Genomic DNA, 15,315 nt, shown 5'->3' with positions numbered 1-15,315 from the left:
AGCTGCAATATGTAACTTTTTGGGTGACCCAACCAAATTCACACAGAAAAGTGTGTTATAGATATGTCATTCTCATTGAAAACAAGTCTAAGAAGTGGTAGATCTAGTCTATGTGTGCTATTTCTACGCTTCCCGTTCTCAAGTTTAGTTTTTGTGTCTTTTACTTTTGGTTTTGTACACCAGCTTCAAACAGCTTAAAATACAATATTTTTGCTTATGGAAGATATATTTCACAGCGGTGTAGATGGTACAATGATTCTCTACACTATACTTGCTTGTTTTGTCACACGAACTGAAATTAGGCTAACTATTAGAATTTTAGCAACCAGGAAATGGCGGAGCTGTCCAGTGAAAATCTGTCCAGTGAAAATCTCACTTTTCTATTTTATTAACTCATACCCAAATAATGCTGTTGATTCATCCTATACTCTTGCATCTTTTTTCTGCAATTCTACATAGTTTGACATTACTTATTATGCCTCTCTTGAGGGATATATGGAGGGGTATTTTGAAAACACAGTATAAGTTGAAGGATAAGTGGATGGCCCCCTAACCCCCCAAAAAATAAAAATGTATTTTTTGGGAAACAGCTATCTTCCTGCATTTCAACACATTTTGCCATGGGGCAGAGAGTAACATGCAGTTTTATAATGCTATTCTACACATTTTGCCTTGAGTCTGAGAGAAAACCTTACAGTTTTAAAGGACATTTCCAACAATTCTACACATTTTGCCATGGGGCAGAGACAAAGTTTTGCAGTTTCAAAGCTAATTTCCTGCAATTCTACACATATTGCCATGGGGCAGAGAGAAAAATGTGCTGTTGTATGCTATTCTTCACATTTTTCCATGAGAATGAGAGATTATTTAGCAGTTTTAATGCTAATTTCCTGCTAATCTACACATTTTGCAATGAGGCTGAGAGAAAATGTTGCAGTTTTAAAGTAACTGTCCAGTGAAAATCTTACTTTTAAATGTTAACTCATACACCAAATAATGTTGTTGATTCATCCTATACTCGTATTTTTGGCATAAGCATAAACTGGAGAAAATATACTTTAAAAACCCCACCTCAAACTTTGTCTCAAACAGACCATTTCAAAAATGCTTGCTGTTTCCTCATAGAGGATGATGTCATCCTCCTGAGGAGGATGAGCTGGCCAATCAGCAGTCTACTTGCATGAATATTTTAATGACTGGGATAAGACCCCACACCATTCTGTTGTTGGGGTACGCCCACACCATTCCAACACAGAAAAGCTGCTTTTTAACATACATAATTACCATTCTTTGGAAGGAAAACTATTTCACTCATATTGTAATTAATTATAGGTCATATTTAATAGAAATCTGGAAATATTGGCTTTAAACTGTATAACTGATCAATGCACCATCACACTAGGTGATTTTTTGCTTAGTTTTTTGGCTACAGAAGTGCCATTTCTTACCGATCTCTACAGCTTCTATTCAAAACAAGTCCTATGAAATGACATCAACACATACTGGACGAGTTACTGGCTAGCCACAGTGGCTAGCTTAGCTAATGAAATAGCTACGTCGGTCACGGCGCACATGACCAGAATGACACATCATGAACCATCAAAGGCACCCCATTGCTGTTAGAAAATTGAGAAAGAGGAGGTGTTAGACCGTTTTTCGTAAACAAAGTTGATCGTTAATGCTAATTTCCTGCAATTCTAAACATTTTGCATATGCTATCTGGACGGCCCCTGACCTCCAGGGGGCCCCGAACAAACATGTTGTTTTTTGTGTGTTTAAAAAAAAAAGAAGAAATGATTGGGGGTAGGGACGAATCAACCTGTTCTGAATATCCCCCATGGCAATTTCGCCTATGGGACAAGCACATCTGCTAAACTGAGAGTGCGTGTCTGCGCTGCGCAGTGCGCTCTAGCTGGCTTTTGAGGAAGAGGCGCGCACCTTATTTGCTCAGTCGAGTCCTGTCTTTTGTACATGCATGGTGAAGTCTTGCCAAGGCATACCTGCGCTGCAGAAAACACGCCCAACTTCTGAATAACGGCGACAAGAAAGGATGACCCCCAGTCGTCCAGGCAAATGCAAAATCTGTGGATAATAGCCTAATGTGGAAGAGCATCAGACAATACTAGTTATTTTCGTTCATGAGGTAGAGAAACAACTAACAGTGTTTCATTGAATAATTAGGATACTTATTTAGGGTTATGTCAATGCAATTTACTATTATTTGAACCATTTGTTCTAGTAAGAAAAGGGGCAATTCTAAAGGACAATGTTACTCACTAAAACTTCATCGTTGAAATGGATACGCGCGTTATTTGCAATATGGCTGCATCTAACTGTATGGGAAACGGTAAGTGGATGCTTTCATAACATTTAAAGACATTATTTTGACCTGTCTTTTACTACCCCAATCTATCTAATCATCAGTTAACATAACATAATGCCTTATGGAATGCTATAGCCTATGCATTATCCAAACTAAACATTATTTTTTCCAGGCTTAAGACATTACATAAAAAGTTTGGGACTGGATTTCCTTAGAGGCTGCTACACTGACATTTTTCCTATCCAGTCTAGATTTCATCATTTTCTCCGAGTTGTCATCATCATAGCCCCATGCTTCGGATGACTACTCTTAGGTTAATTTCCTTTGAGAAAGGATCACGCTGCGTTCCGCGCGCGCCCGTGCCAACCCCAGAGACTGGGGCACAGCAGCGGTGGCCAATTTCGCACCGGCAGTAAAAAAGTGTGAAAACCTTGGGAATTGTCTATAATGAATATACTACCCAGCGCGGTCCCGGTAGGCCTACAGTATCGTTTTTCTGAAGTCATCACCAATGAGCAGCCAGAGTACGGTTCTCCGGTGCTGGCACTCTATGTGAGAGAGACTTGAGTCTCCCCCTTGTCTCTATTAGGACACGTCCCTGGCATCGATCATCTCCCTGGAGCCAAGGGCTCAAAATCGAGCAAAGAAAAAGCATGAACATGTTTACACTATATTTCAATAGGGTAACGACCCACAACTATTGTTGCAAACAGAAAATATAATGAAAAAGTAAATATGTTTACTTTATTTGATCTTATCTTATTTTATTTCTAGGATCTGATAAAGTGAATAAGTTCCCCCCTGACTGTTTGTCCTTGCTGATGTAGGCTGAAGTAGATGCACTGCCTGGAGGACAGCTTGTTGCAGTAGCATCCTAGACATACTGTACCCTTTTAGCTCAGTTTCTGTTATGAGAAAACAGGCTCCAGTCTTTCCCAGGCTCCTCTCCTCTCCTCTCCTCCTTCTCTCCCCCATTTCTCTCTGTCCATTTTAGATACAGTACACTCTCTGAAAAAAGGGTACTGTTAGGGTACAGTATTGTTCCCTAGGGTACAAAAAATATAAAAATGCACATAATGTACCTTCAGAGGTACACATATGATCTCACATGGTACTGTTCAGTACATTTTAGGGTACATGTGCAGATAATCTAGTATAATAGTATATTTTTGTACCCAATATTATTAATATAAAGGTACAATCATTGTAGGTGTGTGGCTTTCAGTTAGTTATTTTTGGCCACCTGTGAGTCTATGGTTATGTGAATTAAGTTTGAGCATGTCCACTGCCAGTTCTTAAATCTTTCTAAAGGCTTACATAAGAGCATGTGACAATAAAGAGCTGGAATTCATATTTTAGCGACTGTAACCCAAGGCTGAGCAACCTAGTCAAGAGGTACAGACCACTTGACAGTTGCTGGACAGGTTTGAGTCCTGGTAGGGGCTACACCCTGAATTCGCTACATTGGTGTTAGAAGTGGGATGACAGAGAGGTGTGTACATGTGAGAGACTTGGTATAGAGAATAGGTCAATTTTTGCCACTTAAAGGGAGCAAATGGCTTTGTCACTGTGGTGGTACCATAAAAAGGCACATTTAAAATGTTTTAAAGGTGCAATATGCAGAAATTGCTCTGCCATTTCCAGGTTGCTAAAATTCTAATAGTTAGCCTAATTTCAGTTTATTTGACAAAACAAGCAGTCATTGTGTAGAGAATCATTGTACCATCTAAACTGCTGTGAAATATATTTTCCAATACCCCAAAATATTATATTTTCAGCTGTTTGAAGCTGGTGTACAAAACCAAAAGTAGAAGACTCAAAAACAAAACTTAAGAACAGAAAGCATAGAAATAACGCACATACTGTAGAACAGATTTACCGCTTCTTAGACATGATTTCAATGAGAATGACAGAATCTATAACTCACATTTCTATGTGCATTTGGTCAGGTCACCCAAAAATGTACATATTGCAGCTTTAAAGTATGAACTGCAAGGGTACAATTATGTACCTATAACTAATGGATGAGATGTAATATCTTAATTTGACCAGTTTCTCACAGCAGGAAAATAATACTGCAGCAACAGGACACGTGAATTATTATGTGGATTATAATTCATGGTCATTTCTGTAGGGGTTGATACATTTTTTGTTAAGATAAATCAAGTCTTCAATTTTAAAGTGGAAATTACAAACTTTAAAATCCTTTTAAAACCTTGAATTCACTACAATTAGCATTTCCTGCTGTGCAGGAAAATTCTCTGCGACAACAGTGTGATCAAATTAAGATATCACATCTCTACAATGGACGTACTGTACCTTACACTTACAGGGTACCACTACAGTGACAAGCGTTTGTACCAGTACCTTTTTTTCTGAGAGTGTAGTTGTCATTCTATAGGTGTGGCTGAAGTTTTATCTTGAGGAAAATTGGAATTTCCGTTTATTTCCTGAATTAAATGGAGTAAAAGCCAACACTGACGTCCACAAAGCTAATGTGCACAATATCCCATTAGTGGGATAAACAGTTAGATTGTTATCTGTATTCATGTATGTGAGGTGAGAGAGGAGAATGTTTTAAAAGAATGGTGAAGGTCTTTGGCCCAGAGCTAATGCTGCCCTATGTTAATAGAATGGTTAATAACACTACTATTGACTTAATGGCATGGTTTAAACTACTATTGAATTAAAATAGAACCACTGTGGCATAAACAGGTACCATTATGATCATTATTAGGGAGGGAGAGGGGTGTTTAAGAGAAAAGGTTGCTTCTGGTCACATGCTCGCCCATTCGTAAACACACGCACACACACACTGGTGTGCTGTCTGTCTGTCTGCCATTGTGCCATGTGGTAGTGCATTAATGGATTAAACAAATGTGTTTTTCATGGACACACACACACACACACAAACATACACAATAAAACACACACACGCACGGACACACACACACACACACACACACACACACACACACACACACACACACACACACACACACACACACACACACACACACACACACACACACTGAAGCCAAACACTCGCTGGCATGATGTGGCATCAGGAGTGCCCATGATGATACTTGACTGAGTCCGTATCGTTTCGTATCGTTGCAGACAGGAGAATACAGAGTGACTACTCCACACCCTGCTGTTACGGCCTTCCAACACATTGGCTATCTGTTTCATAGTTGGAGCAAAGGCACTCCACGAATACAATTGATTGGCCACTTGCATTTTGGTGTTTTTTTTGTTTTTACATATATCCTACAGTAACATAAACTGATGAAAATGATTTTGTTATAAAAAAAAGAAGGTATTCTAATGTTACCTAAGATGTTCATAAACACAACCAAATTATTATTTTTGCGAAAGCATATAGGAAACCTATTAATTACACTGTTAGAATGTTCCAGTCAGAATTACTGCTCATTAGTTTGAAGGGGTGTCCCTCGAGGCCCAGCGGTTCTATTAATTGTTTTATTGTGCAGCGAGTGCACACATAGGAGGTCTCATGAAATAAACATACCCTCTATGGAAATCAAATGCCCTTTCAACTGATTCGTTCTGGCGTCAGCCCTGCACCATAGACATACTGTACATACATCATTGGTGCCAACACTACAGCATTGGCAGACCATCTCAAATGGAGGAGCCAAGTTGCTCCTCCATTTATACTAATGTAACTAGACTTCCCCTGCGTTATTACATGGATGGAGGCAAGAAGAGAGGTTGAGGTTTTATCATGCTTTATTTGTTACTGTATCATTTCCTATATAAAACGTAGTAAAGTAGTTGAATGCTAGTTGAATGCTGTCATTTTGTCTTTCATATTGTCATTTTGTCTGTAGCTGTTGGCTACTCGGACGTGATGAGAGTAGGAGATTGACCAGGAAGAAAAGAAAGAGGCTCAGAGGATTTGAAAAGTGTCTGGTCCATGGGGTGTTATATTGTGTTCTATTATGACTGGTTTATGGCCTGCTGCTGTTGTAACGCCCAGAGGCCTGCAGTCACATCTGGTGGTGGATGTAAAATATGATGTAATGAAATATGAGGGAAGGAAACATGCTTTATGACGTTGTATGTCATGGTTGTATCGGCATTTTCATGACATAGCTTTTTTCTGTTTGGTGATTTAGAATGTAAACTAGATACATTTTAGTATTTTCATGACAGCGATTTTTTTTCTGGTGATTCGTAATTTAAACTAGACACATTTAGTCATTTCATGACAAATACTTTTCTTTGTGGTGAGTTAAAATGTAAAATAGATGTTTAGTACTTAAACTATGGAGAAGGATGCTTCACACAGTGGCGGTGGGCTTAAAAACCTGAAATAGAAGAAAAGGCCATTTCACCATTCCTCTCACTCTCACCAGCAACATTTACTCTGAGCAGAGCGTGACCCTTTCCTTGGGATAATGTCAGATGCACACACACAGCAATAGAAGGTTGTTTTCAGTAACGGCCGGCAGCTTTTTGAGGTTTTATTCTCACAGTAGAGAGAAACAAGCACACACAGAGGAGTAGAGGGTGGAGGTTTAACCTTTACTCTTGTTTGTCTGCAGTTATTTGAGAGTTGGGTTTTTTAATGTCAGATTTTGTCAGTTTAGCTCAACTCACATAGGAGAATCTCAACTGTGTTTCTTCTCCTCTTCTCATAGCAGAGCTCTCCCACACGACTGAATGCCTAAAGCAGAAAAATGTCCTTACACACGTAACATGCACGCATACACACACATACACACACACATGCACAGTCATACCTCTGTTTCTGTTTTTAGAGGTGCTTGATGCTTCTATTGTTATGTTAGTGTCCTCAAACTGTCCACAACCCTGTACTCCTTAGTGGCGCAGTGGTCTAAGGCACTGCATCGCAGTGCTAACTGTGTCACTAGAGATCCTGGTTCGAATCCAGGCTCTGTCGCAGCCGGCCGCGACCGGGAGACTCATGGGCGGCGCACAATTGGCCCAGCGTCGTCCAGGGTAGGGGAGGGAATGGCCGGCCGGGATGTAGCTCAGTTGATAGAGCATGGCGTTTGCAACGCCAGGGTTGTGGGTTCGATTCCCACGGGGGGCCAGTATAAAAAAAATATGTATTCACTAACTGTAAGTCGCTCTGGATAAGAGCGTCTGCTAAATGACTAAAATGTAAATGTTCTATTGCTGTGCTAGTGTCCTCAAACTGTCCACAACCCTGTGTTCTATTGCTGTGTTAGTGTCCTCAAATTGTCCACAACCCTGTGTTCTATTGCTGTGTTAGTGTCCTCAAACTGTCCACAACCCTGTGTTATATTGCTGTGTTAGTGTCCTCAAACTGTCCACAACCCTGTGTTCTATTGCTGTGTTAGTGTCCTCAAACTGTCCACAACCCTGTGTTCTATTGCTGTGTTAGTGTCCTCAAACTGTCCACAACCCTGTGTTCTATTGCTGTGTTAGTGTCCTCAAACTGTCCACAACCCTGTGTTCTATTGCTGTGTTAGTGTCCTCAAACTGTCCACAACCCTGTGTTCTATTGCTGTGTTAGTGTCCTCAAACTGTCCACAACCCTGTGTTCTATTGCTGTGTTAGTGTCCTCAAACTGTCCACAACCCTGTGTTCTATTGCTGTGTTAGTGTCCTCAAACTGTCCACAACCCTGTGTTCTCGAGCCTCAAGCTGCCTCTCAGACAGGAGCTGAGTTGGAGTTTTTCGAGAAACCTTTCTTGGCTTTCAACCCTGGACCCCACAGTGGTCCTCTGTAGCTCAGCTGGTAGAGCACGGCGCTTGTAACGCTAAGGTAGTGGGTTCGATCCCCGGGACCACCCATACACAAAAATGTATGCACGCATGACTGTAAGTCGCTTTGGATAAAAGCGTCTGATAAATAGCATATTATTATATTATATTATTCCCTTCTCCCAAAGTGATATGAAAGTGAAAAGGAGGCATGCTGGGGGAGGGGGGAGGGAGGGGTGGGGTGGGGGGGATAATTGAGGTTTACCTACAGATGGCTATACACTACACAATGCTGCTGCCTGCTTAGTGAGGGGGTTGTAAGGGGGAATAGTCTGAACATAGAAGTAGATGATGTAGAACATGCAGAGAGAGCACATCAGGATGGTGATTGTGAAGCTAGTGAAGCAGGTTATTTTCTTCAATTCATTCTTTCTACATGCAGTAGCCATGCAGCTGAAGAAGGGATATGTGATATGATGAGGATGTAGAGTTAGAGTATTTCTCTGCATGTGCTAATTGGCATGTAGGTACTTCTGTTGTCAGGTGCAACTCAAACTTCTCATTACATTTCCATAATAACTCATGATCGCTGTGTTATCCTCCTCGCATACCCATACCCAACTGTCAGTGCTATCCTGTCTGTGCTAAGTGAAAGGAAAGACGGCTGCCAGGTATATAGTTGTAGAAAAAGCTACAGTAGCTAGATAGCGAGAAGCGCCCATTTTAAAGCCTTACTGAGGGGGTTACTTATAGATACTGTCAGTCTCTGGAGAACTGGCACCTTCTCCTAATGCTGTTAGGTGCAGCGGCAAAGACCCAGCCGAGGTGTGTGTGGAGTAAACAAAGCCCGAACACAAACAGCATCAGCAGCAGACTGCCTCTATAATGTGGGTAAACAAGAGGGTGTTTCAAAGGAAAACGCTGTTTTGCTGTGAGTAGTTTTAGTGGCCTACAAATAGGACAGGAGGGGAGCGAGAGTGATAATGAGTGTGTTATTCTCTGTGTTGAATAATGTAATGGTACAGTGTGCGGAAAGGGACAATGTTATATGGTGGCACATGTAGTCTCAGTAAAGAACAAAATAATACACTTCAAATGTGAAACGTGACAACTTATTCCTGCATTTGCAGTTCTGTGCTTTTTTTTATAGCTAAATAAAGTCATCTTTCACGCCCTTTCCCTCTCCTTCATCCTTCTTCCCCACCAGACGGAGGCCATCCATCCAGACTGTGCCCTGGTCTCTCATCACATGAAGGCCCAGGAGAGCTGTATCCACACACGCAGACAGGAGGCCCGGAACCGCTCTGCCAGGACAGGTATGTGGGTGTGGTGTGGTATGGTGTGTTTCTAGGGTTGCAAAAGGAGGGTATACTGCCAGAACTTTGGTATCTTTCAGGGATTTATGTAAACTATCACAAGACATCTAGTGGCCTTTTTGGGTTCTTCAGATGATCACAGGCGTCTGTAATGATCTCTGCCCCCTTAATTATTATTATTATTATTTTTAAAAATATATATATATTCGCACCAAAGAAAACAAGTGCTAAACAACAATAAAGATGTATTATTATTATTATTATTATTATTTTTAAACGGTGTGCAGGTGTGGTTGGAAGCCCAAGGGCTTATTTGAAAAGAACACCACAAAAAAACAAATCTTTGTGTGGCCTTAAATAAATACAATAATTAAATCGAATGATTTTAAAATAAAAAATTGAATGACAAAGCTGTAAAACATTATCCTAAATATAAACCATCAACTTAGTGAATACCATAGGTGTTTAACATGAGGGTTTCAGCATGACATATCCTTTATATATTTTTCCACACACATTTATTTATTTTCCTATGTCAGTATGTATTTGTTGTCAATTTGATGTTTTGACGTCAAACTGGTGGCAGTTGTTAAAAATGTAAATAGTTGGAAGAATTGCAGAGTTAATTTAAAATAATGATTAGATGCTTTTTTCATTAACTAGGCTATTTTCTCTTGAACCATATGGTCTATATCCTAGAAACTCATGGACAATATGGACACACATAAAACATATATACTATATAAGAATAAAATAAAATAAAAAATTCAAGTATACATTACCAAAGTTACAATAGATTGCCATAGATTTTATGTTAATTACCAAAATTACAGAAGATTCTGGTAGCTTTGGTAAACTACCGGTAGCTTTGCAACCCTAGGTGTGTGTGTGTGTGTTTGTGTGTGTGTGTGTGTGTGGACATCATACGTCTGGAGGGTACGCAATGTATTGCAAATATAAACAGACTACCGTATAAAAGCTCACAGGATAATCACTCATGAAACATTTCTGCTACCTTAGCAAGAGTCGACTGACTCCATCCTCAATCAAGCTTCTGGATGTGTCTTCTTGTGCCATTCATTGTGAAAAGAAAATAGGGAAAAAGAGGAAAACACATTTCCAAACACATTGTCCTTCATCAATGTAGGCCAAAGCAGCCGATAGCCAATCAGGGGAGGTAATCAGGTGTGGAGGTTCCTCAGATTAAAGGCTATTAGTTAGTTAGTCCTCTCTAACTGAAGTGACCCCCCCCCCCCCCTTCTCTCTCTCTCTCTCTCTCTCTCTCTCTCTCTCTCTCTCTCTCTCTCTCTCTCTCTCTCTCTCTCTCTCTCTCTCTCTCTCTCTCTCTCTCTCTCTCTCTCTCTCTCTCTCTCTCTCTCTCTCTCTCTCTCTCTCTCTCTCTCTCTCTCTCTCTCTCTCTCTCTCTCTCTCTCTCTCTCTCTCTCTCTCTCTCTCTCTCTCTCTCTCTCTCTCTCTCTCTCTCTCTCTCTCATTTGCTCTCTCTCTCTCTCTCTCTCTCTCTCTCTCTCTCTCTCTCATTTGCTCTCTCTCTCTCTCTCTCTCTCTCTCTCTCTCTCTCTCTCTCTCTCTCTCTCTCTCTCTCTCTCTCTCTCTCTCTCTCTCTCTCTCTCTCTCTCTCTCTCTCTCTCTCTCTCTCTCTCTCTCTCTCTCTCTCTCTCTCTCTCTCTCTCTCAATTAAATTCAATTCAAAGGGCTTTATTGAAATGGGAAATGTACGTTAACATTGCCAAAGCAAGTGAAGTAGATAGTAAACAAAACTGAAATAAACAATAAATATTAAGAGTAAACATTACACTCAGAAGTTCCAAAAGAATAAAGACATTTCAAATGTCATATTATGTATATATACAGTGTTGTAACAATGTGCAAATAGTTAAAGTACAAATAAATAAGAGGGAAAATAAATAAGAGGGAAAATAAATAAACATAAATATGGGTTGTATTTACAATGGTGTTTGTTCTTCACTGGTTGCCCTTTTCTTGTAGCAACAGGTTACATATCTTGCTGCTGTGATTGCACACTGTGGTTTTTCACCCAGTAGATAAGGGAGTTATCAAAATTGGGTTTGATTTCAAATTCTTTGTGGATCTCTGTAATCTGAGGGAAATATGTGTCTCTAATATGGTCATACATTTGGCAGGAGGTTAGGAAGTGCAGCTCAGTTTCCACCTCATTTTGTGGGCAGTGTGCACATAGCCTGTCTTCTCTTGAGAGCCAGGTCTGCCTACGGCGGCCTTTCTCAATAGCAAGGCTATGCTCACTGAGTCTGTACATAGTCAAAGCTTTCCTTAAGTTTGGGTCAGTCACAGTGGTCAGGTATTCTGCCACTGTGTACTCTCTGTTTAGGGCCAAATAGCATTCTAGTTTGCTCTGTTTTTTTGTTAATTCTTTCCAATGTCAAATCAAATTGAATTTGTCACATACATGTGTTTAGCAGATGTTATTGCGGGTGTAGCGAAATGCACCAAATAATTCTCTTTTAGTTTTTTCATGATTTGGTTGGGTCTAATTGTGTTGTTGTTGTTGTTGTCCTGGGGCTCTGTGGGGTCTGTTTGTGTTTGTGAACAGAGCCCCAGGACCAGCTTACTTAGGGGAGTCTTCTCCAAGTTCATCTCTGTGTAGGTGATGGCTTTGTTATGGAAGGTTTGGGAATCGTTTCCTTTTAAGTGGTTATAGAATTTAACGGCTCTTTTCTGGATTTTGATCATTAACGGGTATCGGCCTAATTCTGCTCTGCATGCATTATTTGGTGTTTTTCATTGTACACTGAGGATATTTTTGCAGAATTCTGCATGCAGAGTCTCAATTTGGTGTTTGTCCCATTTTGTGAATTCTTGGTTGGTTAGCAGACCCCAGACCTCACAACCATAAAGGGCAATGGGTTCTATAACTGATATAAGTATTTTTAGCCAGATCCTAATTGGTATGTCGAATTTTATGTTCCTTTTGATGGCATAGAAGGCCCTTCTTGCCTTGTCTCTCAGATCGTATACAGCTTTGTGGAAGTTACCTGTGGCGCTGATGTTTAGGCCGAGGTATGTATAGCTTTTTGTGTGCTCTAGGGCAACGGTGTCTAGATGGAATTTATATTTGTGGTCCTGGCAACTGGACCTTTTTTGGAACACCATTATTTTTGTCTTACTGAGATTTACTGTCAGGGCCCAGGTCTGACAGAATCTGTGCAGAATATCTAGGTGCTGCTGTAGGCCCTCCTTGGTTGGTGACAGAAGCACCAGATCATCAGCAAACAGTAGACATTTGACTTCAGATTCTAGTTTTTTAATTTGTTTTATTTCACCTTTATTTAACCAGGTAAGCAAGTTGAGAATAAATTCTCTCTCTCACTCTCTCTCTCTCTCTCTCTCTCTCTCTCTCTCTCTCTCTCTCTCTCTCTCTCTCTCTCTCTCTCTCTCTCTCTCTCTCTCTCTCTCTCGCTCTCTCTCTTCTTCTCTTTCTCTCTCCTCCTCCCCCTCTCTCTTTCTCTCTCAGCCCTCTCTCTCCAACTGGAGCGACTCCCATCTCATCTCTGCTGCTGATGAAAAAGGTGAAGCGAGAGAATCAATGGGAACTCATTCATTATGGTTTCCTCTCTCTTTTCTCTCTCTAAATAAATCACGCACCACAAACAGCTTGTCCTCTCCACAAACTGGGCCAAGCGTCTTCTCCCATCTGGGATGGATGTCTAAAAACAGCATGCAGTGTTCCATAGTAATCTGCCTTTGTTTGAATGAGCTTTGTGAGACTGAGACATGCGGTTGGGTCATCCCAGTGGCGTAGGCTCCTTTGTTAGCCATCTTCGAAAAGGTGAACATGAACATTAGATTCTTCATAAGGCAGCCATCTGCTTCTCTATGGGGACCCACTGGTGTTCCAAAATAATCCCTCTTTGTTTTTATAGAGCTTTGTGAAACTTTATGAAAAGGTTTAAAGGTCATCACTCTCCTCTAGTTTCCTTTGACAGCCATCTTGGAAAAGGTGAGAATTAAAGGAAGCTTCTCTGTGAGGTAGCAGTCTGTTTGTCTGTGGGGACCTGCACCACAGCTGTTGTCACTCAAAATTAATTGCATCATTTGTCAGCTGTTTATTCTGTGATGAAACAAAAACAAAGACATGCTGGTAATTATCATTTGGAGAGGCAGGTATAAGCTTCCTTGATCAAGTCTGATTTGCCGACAACAGGTTACGGTGGATGTGTGTGTGTGTAGCTTCTCCTGGCTGGCTCACCATTACAGACGCCCAGAGGGAGATGGAGCCTGAGCTCCAGCTGGTCCTGTGTCTTCTAAGTGCCCTCATATCCCCTCATCCAGGTGTGTGTGTGTGTGTGTGTGTTTGTGTGCGTCGGTGGGCATCCTAAATGCCCCCATATCTCCTCTAGATTAGGGATGAAAGAAGGTACCATCAATCTCAACCAACATAGAAAATGTAAACAGAATCTTAGATTGGTGCGTAAAAACTAATAAAAATTCAGTCAAAAAGAAAGCGGTTCACAGTTCACACACAAAACAGACAAACTCCAAAATATTTATTTTGTGACTTTAAATGTGTTTATTTTCTTGCTTGGAGGAGCAGGGGAAAATATACTTAGACACACAGGCATTTTAGTCTAAGCCTTGTTCAGTGTGTGTGAAGTAGGGCTCAGCCAGGGAGAGGCAGTCGGACTTGTGTGTGTGTGTGTCTGTGTGTGCATGCGCGGTGGAGTCAGTGGCCTGAGTTGACAGAGTGAGGAGATTGGCGGCCTGGATGAAAACATGTCAAGCACACTCACATAACCTAATATTATGATGTTAATTAAACCAGCCGGCATGAATATTTATCCTCTGATTAACATTAGCATTAGCACAGTCCAGCCTCTCCCAGACCTGGGTTCAAACAGTATTTTAAATCTTTAAATATTTTAGCAACACTTGACTGTGAAAGTACAAACCCTGTCTATCTGGCGCTCCTCCAGGCAGGCTGAAACAAATGCTTAAAGTAATTAAAAAATGTCAAATACTGTTTGTGCGTCCAGAGGAGAGGAGGATGTTTGGGGCTGGAAATTAGATTCCTCTCAGTCCAGTGGCCACAATCTGTCTCAGTGGGTCTTGAATGTGTCCTGAGGAGGGTGTTGATTGGATGTCATCTATCAGGGGTGGACTTAGCAATTTGGGGGTCCATTTCAAAATGTCATTGAGCCCCCCCTGGGACCTTTCATTAGGGCAGCTGGGCCTGTTTCAATTGAAACCTGTGAAGCATAGCAAAGTCTTCCTCTGTCTTCCATGGATGTCTGTGTGCCCAATCGGAGCTGAGATGGTGATCAACGTCAATGGTCCTCAAGGCTGCCTGTAGGCAGTTTTTAATATGTACTAATCGCTTAATCAATTTCCATCAGATCATTAATTTACTATGAGTTAATGAGAGGGAGTTAGGGATATTTAGAAGGGAAGTAGTGATGGAGTCAGAGCTGGGGTTTAGTAAAGAGATAGAGGTAAAACGGGATTAGGTGTAGAGGTGGAGGGGTAATAGGGAGGGATAGAGTGGAGGTATGGGGAGGGGTAGAGTAGGGGCAGGTGGAGGTGGAGGCTAAGGGCCTGGGGTAGGGAGCAGTGCTGGGTAGAGGTACACTATAGTGATGGGGGAAGGGTAAGGGAGCTGTAGTTGTGTAGATATGGTGGTTGGGGGTGATTAGGTGACAGCTAGACATGGCTGAGCTCAGAGCTGAACATGGCTGAGCCCAGAGCTGAACATGGTGGTCCTCTGTAGCTCAGCTGGTAGAGCATGGTGCTTGTAACGCCAAGGTAGTGGGTTCGATCCCCGGGACCACCCATACACAAAAATGTATGCACGCATGACTGTAAGTCGCTTTGGATAAAAGCGTCTGCTAAATGGCATATTATTATTATTATTATGGCTGAGCCCAGAGCTGAACATCACTGAGCCCTGAGCTGAACATGTCTG

At 41.3% G+C, this 15,315-nt stretch overlaps 1 protein-coding gene across 1 annotated transcript in view; it reads left to right on the top strand.

Annotated features, from left to right (window-relative positions):
• Positions 1 to 1,874: 1,874 nt before the first annotated feature.
• The window catches only part of LOC121533860 (pituitary adenylate cyclase-activating polypeptide type I receptor), a 56,021-nt gene continuing 42,580 nt past the window's right edge, over positions 1,875 to 15,315 (top strand). The window contains exons 1-2 of the mRNA XM_041840168.2: positions 1,875 to 2,347; positions 9,251 to 9,359. Coding sequence (XP_041696102.1) covers positions 2,267 to 2,347; positions 9,251 to 9,359 — 190 coding nt within the window. The 5' untranslated portion in view covers positions 1,875 to 2,266. The remainder of the gene's footprint in view (positions 2,348 to 9,250; positions 9,360 to 15,315) is intronic.

The sequence above is a fragment of the Coregonus clupeaformis genome, chromosome 20, assembly GCF_020615455.1.
Source record: "Coregonus clupeaformis isolate EN_2021a chromosome 20, ASM2061545v1, whole genome shotgun sequence".
NCBI classification, from domain to species: Eukaryota; Metazoa; Chordata; class Actinopteri; order Salmoniformes; family Salmonidae; genus Coregonus; species Coregonus clupeaformis.
Note: the sequence above shows the minus strand (reverse complement) of the source record. Positions and strands in the feature narration are given on the sequence as shown.